The sequence below is a fragment of the Manihot esculenta genome, chromosome 10, assembly GCF_001659605.2.
Source record: "Manihot esculenta cultivar AM560-2 chromosome 10, M.esculenta_v8, whole genome shotgun sequence".
Taxonomy (NCBI): Eukaryota; Viridiplantae; Streptophyta; class Magnoliopsida; order Malpighiales; family Euphorbiaceae; genus Manihot; species Manihot esculenta.
Genome location: NC_035170.2, coordinates 18439470 through 18446296, shown reverse-complemented (window position 1 = coordinate 18446296; position 6827 = coordinate 18439470). Strand labels below are relative to the sequence as shown.

At 33.7% G+C, this 6827-nt stretch overlaps 1 protein-coding gene across 2 annotated transcripts; it reads left to right on the top strand.

The window, feature by feature from the left end:
* The first annotated feature begins 2241 nt into the window (after nucleotides 1–2241).
* Nucleotides 2242–6358, top strand: LOC110625082. 2 transcript variants are annotated; one of them, XM_021770606.2, is made up of 3 exons: nucleotides 2242–2561; nucleotides 3153–3224; nucleotides 4721–6358. In XM_021770606.2, exon 3 carries the CDS (start codon nucleotides 4916–4918, stop codon nucleotides 6044–6046), a length of 1131 nt encoding a protein of 376 aa, XP_021626298.1. In that variant the 5' UTR covers nucleotides 2242–2561; nucleotides 3153–3224; nucleotides 4721–4915; the 3' UTR covers nucleotides 6047–6358. The 2 variants fall into 2 exon arrangements, with proteins under 2 accessions (XP_021626298.1, XP_021626297.1); XM_021770605.2 differs by lacking the exon at nucleotides 3153–3224.
* The last annotated feature ends 469 nt before the right edge of the window (nucleotides 6359–6827 follow it).

The following is a 6827-nucleotide window of genomic DNA, read 5'->3' as shown; positions in this document are numbered from 1 at the left end:
GAAGTTAAAGTCAGCAAGAGTACAGATGGAAGATATGCATGAATGTATGGTTGTAATAAAGTAGTGGACATGATGTAACTCAAAGATTAGTGGTAATGTAATGTGTATAATATGTACTGTCGTATACTGGATAGACTTGTGCTTTTCCTAGTATCATTGCTATAGTGTGATGTATGATTAATCCCTTGTACATGAATCCTGTATTACGTTTCTTGATGAGAAATGTGTGAGTTAGGCTTAATGTATGGCTTTGATGTGATACCAGTGGATTGTGTTACAGCGTAAAAGGGTTTAAATCCCTTGATCCACAGCAGATAGTAGTCCCTGGTATAGGCCCTGAGGGCCATTTCAGATTGATATATCTGAGTAGCAGTAGTTAAGCCTACAGAGTTTTACAGGATTGGTGAGTATCTTTGTATCATGTATGGGATTTATCAGGTACACAGAGAGTATAGTCGGCTTGCTACGGGTCCCGGCGGCCTTAAGCCGATCTGGATCCTAGTGCCAGTGATGGTTCGGGCCGTTACCGAGGGGTACCGGTTTCCGGGTCGTTACAGGACAAATCTCGGCATAAAGTTACCATTAGCAGGTACAATCCAGCGGTCCCCGTTATGCCTGTAATCATAGGATCCTCAACCAGTTAACCCGGCGGGATCCCTTATCAGATTAGTCGGCCACATCATCGCCGGATCATCAGTAAATTATATATTTAATTTCATATTCTTATAGTATAAAAAGGGAACAATCACAGAGGTGAAGGTATACAATTCTTTTACCCAACTATTCTCAACATTCACTCTATTATCCAGTTTATTGACTTGAGTGTTAGAGTGTCTGCCATAAGCACTCACCACCTCACGTTTTCTTTTTTCTCTTTCTTGCAGATTTAACCAATCACAACATAACTCTACTTTCTGCCGCATTAAAAATATTTATTTTTGATTAAATATAAAAAATTAATATCATAATTTAAACAGTATTTAAAATTATTGAATATTAATTTATTATGAGCACAACATTAATCCACATATCCAACGCCTTCTCCACATATACACAAATCTCAAACTTTAAATTTTTGAAATAAAAGTCATTTAAAATTTTTTTTTTTCAAATTAAATAATTTTCTTTAATTTCAAACAAAATTATGATGGAACTACTCATTTTCCAGTCTAATACAATTGCAAAATTCCTTGCAACATTATGCTCAAGGAAAAGCACAATTATAAAGAAAAATGAGCTCAATGAGAGAGGAAGACTAACATACAAACAACCTCACCCAAGAATCAACAATCAACAGAATTAGAAAACTAAATAAAACATTAAATAGATCGTCCCTCAAAGGAACATTCAACCTATTCTATAGGCAAGCGATATAAACGATGGTAGACTCTCCTGTACCTAAAAATAAATTTTAGATATACTCTTTGTAGCACAGGTAAAAATAAAACAATAATACTATATTTTGTTAAAGATGAAAAGATGTGAAAGAGGTATAAATAAAGAAATAAATATTTACCTTAAATACTAATTTTTCTTACACCCTAAATTGAAGTGTAAAAAGGAAAAAATAAGATAATCTCTCAAATTTTGATGTCAATTACTCTCGTTCATCCATTTCTAACATGCAACTTTTTTATTATAACTCTCCTTATCTTTTTCTCTCTTTATTTTTTCCTAGCCTTTCATTGCCTTTCTCTTAACCCATCCAAACAAAATATAAAGAAACATAGTATAATTCAAGAACATCAATTCATTGTTGAAATTAATAAGAATGAAACATCTCACTCAAGTTTTCAAGTACTTTTCACCATTTCAACATGAATTTTTCTATTTATAATAAAAAAATATATAAATTTTAATAATTATAACATATAACTATCTTACCATAACATAATTTTTATTATTAATAATTTTACTAAAATTCACTCATCTTATACTCCGATATAAATAGAGATGAAGTAAAATATATAAGTGATTTAAAAAAATTATTAATTCATGTGCTTTTCATATTACAAAAATAGTCTAAAAGTTCAAGTAGTTTGGATGAAATTCACCTCATATATATTCAAAATTCTGAGAGTGAAATGATTTCTGGTAAAGTGAATACAGTTGAGGTGAGAAAAAGAAACCTAATCTCCATCAGAGAGAGAAACTTGCAAAATAAGTCATTTATCATTTACTAATTTGTCATGTACTAAGTCCTAAGAATAAATAATAGTTTTTCCTAAATTTATTCTATTTGCTTTTTTTGTTCCAAAGTTGTACCGTTTTAATGTAGGTTAGGTCGCCGATCGTCCTCACAAACTACAGACACATTGATTTCGGTTCGGCAAATAATATTTTTTACCGAATTCTTTTAGTTATTTCTTCTCGCTTTTGTCTCTCTCTCACGGATCGGCCGCTGGAGATCTAACTCTACCGGCTCTATTTTCAAGTTTATCCTCTCGCCTCTCGGTTCTGTTTGACCATTTTGTTGCTCTGTACCCGTCTCTACCCTCCATCTCTCTTAGAGGCTTCTCTCAATCGACGGCAATTGATGCCGACGACTATAGCTCTTCCAGGTTCATCATCGTTCGCCCTTTCTTTTTCTCTTAATATGTTTATATATTTCGTTTCTCCCCTTTTATCTCTGCAACCGCTAGATTTCAGGTTTTTCCCCTTTTTTTTCATGTAAGCTTTCTACATCAGCAACAAATTTTTTTACCAGAATTATCTCAAGAATTCAAGTTCCAAGGTGGATTGTTTAGCCGTGGTGATTAGATTGTCCAATATTGTGGGTTTCATTCTAATATTTATGTGAGGATGTGCTTCCTGGAATAATAGCAATATAATTGAGGATGCGCTGGACAGATTGCTAGAAATTATAGCGGCAAATAAAGTTTTAATGTGTGGGAATCATTCTGTTGGGATGTGCTTTATGAACTAGTATTTCTGTTAAGCTTGCTAGAAGATGATTTCTTTAAAAATAATTTGTCGAAATCTTTCTGGGATATGCAATTTTAACTTTTTGTGATTTATTGCTATCATAATCCCTATATATGTGAAGCAATGCCCTCTTTCGCGTGTGCGTGTGTTTTTTTTTTTTTTTTTTTCATTATTTTTTTTATCAACCATCTCTGTTTTGAAATAATTGTTTTTATTTGTCTATCCAGTGATTTCATTTATTATGCATGGTTTGGAGACAATTTGAGTCAGGTTATGAATTTGAATCATTGTCTTTTGAGGTAATGCAATAGCCGAACTGCAACTCCACTGGGAGGATGGGCTGAATTTTATTTCCGCATTCACCTGTTCAGATAGTTCTGAAATTCCTGTTTTTTATTTTATTTCATTTTATTTTTTTTATGAAATATCAAATTATTTACTTTGATTGCTCTTTATTTTTCTGGAATTCAAGTTCAACAACATTTATGTTCCACAGAACTGAAAATATTACCTTTTTGCTTGTTATAATACAATTTGTTCTTTCTTTCTTTTGTGGGAAACTTGTGATGTCCTATGTAATTAAATTCACTTGCTATAACCCGTTAATTTTGGTGAGCAAAAGTGTGCTAACCTGGTGAATTTTAGTTAATAATGATTGTGTCAAATTTGTAAAATGACATTAATTTAATGCTAGGGAAATTGGGTTAGATAACCATTGCTGTTTGTCCTTAGGTTTATCAAAAGAAAAAAGAAAGAAAGAAAAATTCAATTGTTTGAAACATTTACATGTTGTTTTCAATTAAGTTCCTGTTGTGCTAGTTTTGTTGGGTTTAACAAACCTTTTTCTAGGCCTTAGTGGTTTAAATAGGCAACTGTAGCTCTTTCAATCTTGTATTTAAAACTTCTTGGCATTCAATATCCCATGTATAATTACCAGATTTGCTCGCACCCTTGGGTACCATGATTTGGGTGTGTGTATAAAACACTAAGTGATGTTCTAGGTCACCAATTTTAGGGTTATGAAAAAAAGGAAAAAAATAAATAAATAAAAAAGGAGAAGGAGAAGGAGACAAGAAAGATAAACAGAAATGAAAAAGCAACAGCCATGCACAGGAAGAGAAGAAACAGCAGAAGTCATGAAGCAGCAATGCAGGAAGAAGAAGAGGATAAAATGACATCGATTTGGTTGGATGTTAGTTTGTTCGTCTTTTCCTGTATGTTAGTTTGGTTCGAGAGTACTGTGTTCTAGGAGAACTATGATCTCATGCATTTCATAAACAGAAAAGCATGAGAGGATATAAACCGTTCAACCATATAAAGAAAAGGAAACCAACAACCTAATTTGATAAATATATTAAAAAAGGAAGATAAATTAAATAATATTGAGTACTCTTGTAGCAATTTCTTACTGTTTTCCTGCTTACAGAAATTGTCCGACATGAAGATTGTTCAGATATAAACAAATGGAAACCAACAATCAAATTAGTTTATTTGTTAAACATACAGAAGCAGAAACTTGACATTAGCTCTTGTAGTTGCATTGCTTGCTTATTTCTTTCTTTAGCAGATACAACTGGGTTCAAATTTATTTAGTTTTTACAAATGAATTTTTCATTGTACTCTATAAAGGAAAAAGAATAATCATAATACTTATAATAGTTTTGGGAGAAGAACCAAACTGTGTAAGCTCATCTTTTTTTTTAATTACAATGGAATGGAGGATTCCTTGCTCTTTTATTATGATCTTAAATTTGTGTTTCTGATTAATAGTTGGTTAGTTTTAATTTATGTTTAGGTTTTCGTTGTTGACAATTTGATGGCACTGAAGATGGGGAGCTGTGGAGCTGTGGAGAGTTTTGCTGCTGGAGTTTTTGAATTTTCTGGAATTTAGTATTGCTTTGGATTGTGTTGAGGTTGCATATTGTGGTTTTGCGCATGATGTGAGATTGTGTCTTTCTCTTTTCTGGGATCTTTAGATTAAGGGATATTCATGTTGGGAGGCATACAATTGGGAGTATTGGCTGCCTGTGTGGTGCTTTTTGTGCCTATGGTGATGGCTGGCTGGCATTTGAGCCGCAACAAGATGCTCTTCTTTAGCGGTGCCCTTTTCATCACTCTCGCAGTATGTGTCCATCTGACCCCATATTTTCCTTCTGTTTCTGATTTTGTCACCTCTGTTCAATCTGTTGTTGTATTTGATAATCGTGAGGATTCTTGTATTAATTTGGTTAATGAAGTTGTTTGGGATGTCAAGCCTCACCATATCCAACCCAATACTAGTAGTAATAGTAATAGTAATAGTGAGAACGGTTCTATGAGTTATGATAAGATGTGGCATTGGTCGAGAACTGGGAAAGTGAAGGCTTGTGAGTTTCAAAGGCTGGATAGGTCTGATGCCTCAGATTTGCTTAATGGGTCCTGGGTGGTTGTTGCAGGGGATTCACAAGCAAGGTTAATAGTTCAGTCTTTGCTAAATTTGATTTTAGATTCGAAACATATGGAATCCGTTAAAGGTGATTTGTTTAAAAGGCACAGTGATTATGAGATTGTTATCGAAGATATTGGTATGAAATTGGATTTTATTTGGGCTCCATATGTGGTAAATTTAACAGATTTGATGATGGGGTTTAAGCAAAATAGAAGTTACCCTGATGTATTGGTAATGGGAGCAGGCCTATGGCATATGCTTCACATCACAAATGCATCAGATTATGGTGTTGCTTTGCAATCTTTAAGGAGTTCTGTGGTATCTTTGTTACCATTTTCACCGGAGTTGGGTGTGGATGGGCCTGTTACAGGTGCTGTTTCTGTGAGATCCCTGCATTTGTTTTGGCTTGGCATGCCAATGTTGATTAATGGGATGTTGAACACAGAGGAAAAGAGAGAGAAGATGAGTGATGAAATGTGGCATTCTTATGATAGAGCATTGCGTAATAGTAGGCTCTTGCGTAGATATGGTGGTCCTCTTCTATTGCTGGATATTCAATCGATGAGTTGGAATTGTGGGCCTCGGTGTACTGTTGATGGGATGCATTATGATGGAGCTGTTTATGAAGCTGCTCTTCATATTTTGCTAAATTCATTGCTTATTGAATCTCATCAGAAGCTTGGAGCTACATAGTTTCAGTATTTTTATTAGTTTGCACAACTCGCTTTTGGAGTCACGAAAGGCTTATCCAACTATTTTCGAGCCTTTGATTCACAAGAGGCTGAATTCTCTTCTGATATTGCAACATTGATTTTTCTTTCAGGTTTTCCCCATTGCCTTTAGATTAAATTAGGAGTAAATTTTTATACTGGTATATACATATTGTATTCATTGTTTTAATTTTGCTTTCATTTGAATGATAGTGGATACTCACGACACTTGTTTTATACGGTGAAAACCAATAAGAAAGATTTGTATCAATAGAATATATGCTTGTTGGCAATCTATAGCATTCTTATGAAATTCTGTTCGCAGAAATCAAATCCTCTTTGATTTGAGGTTGTTATTTCTTAGAATTGATTTTGGATATTTTATGCACAATTTCAAAACTGTTTGGTGAATGTGTGGCTGTTTAACTACTCAGCAAATATTCTTCCTTAAGCTAATGCTCTTGAAATGCAACTCTTGTTCTGATGTTTTACATAATCATTAATAGTAGTTAAATCGTTATATTTGTAAAGCATGCTTTTATCAGTTTGCCTTCTATAGCATTGCCAGATATGAGTGAGCCTTTTATTTGTTGGCATTCATTGCATTCCCTACTTGAAATCAAATCATTCCGTAATCATTTTTATATTTTGTCCATAATCTATGATAGATCGGGTCAAAGTTGGAAAGCATTTCCCATTAGAGGAAATTAATTCTTGCCAAGTCATATGATCCATTGTGGACCGATGAGATTTCTGCGGACTCG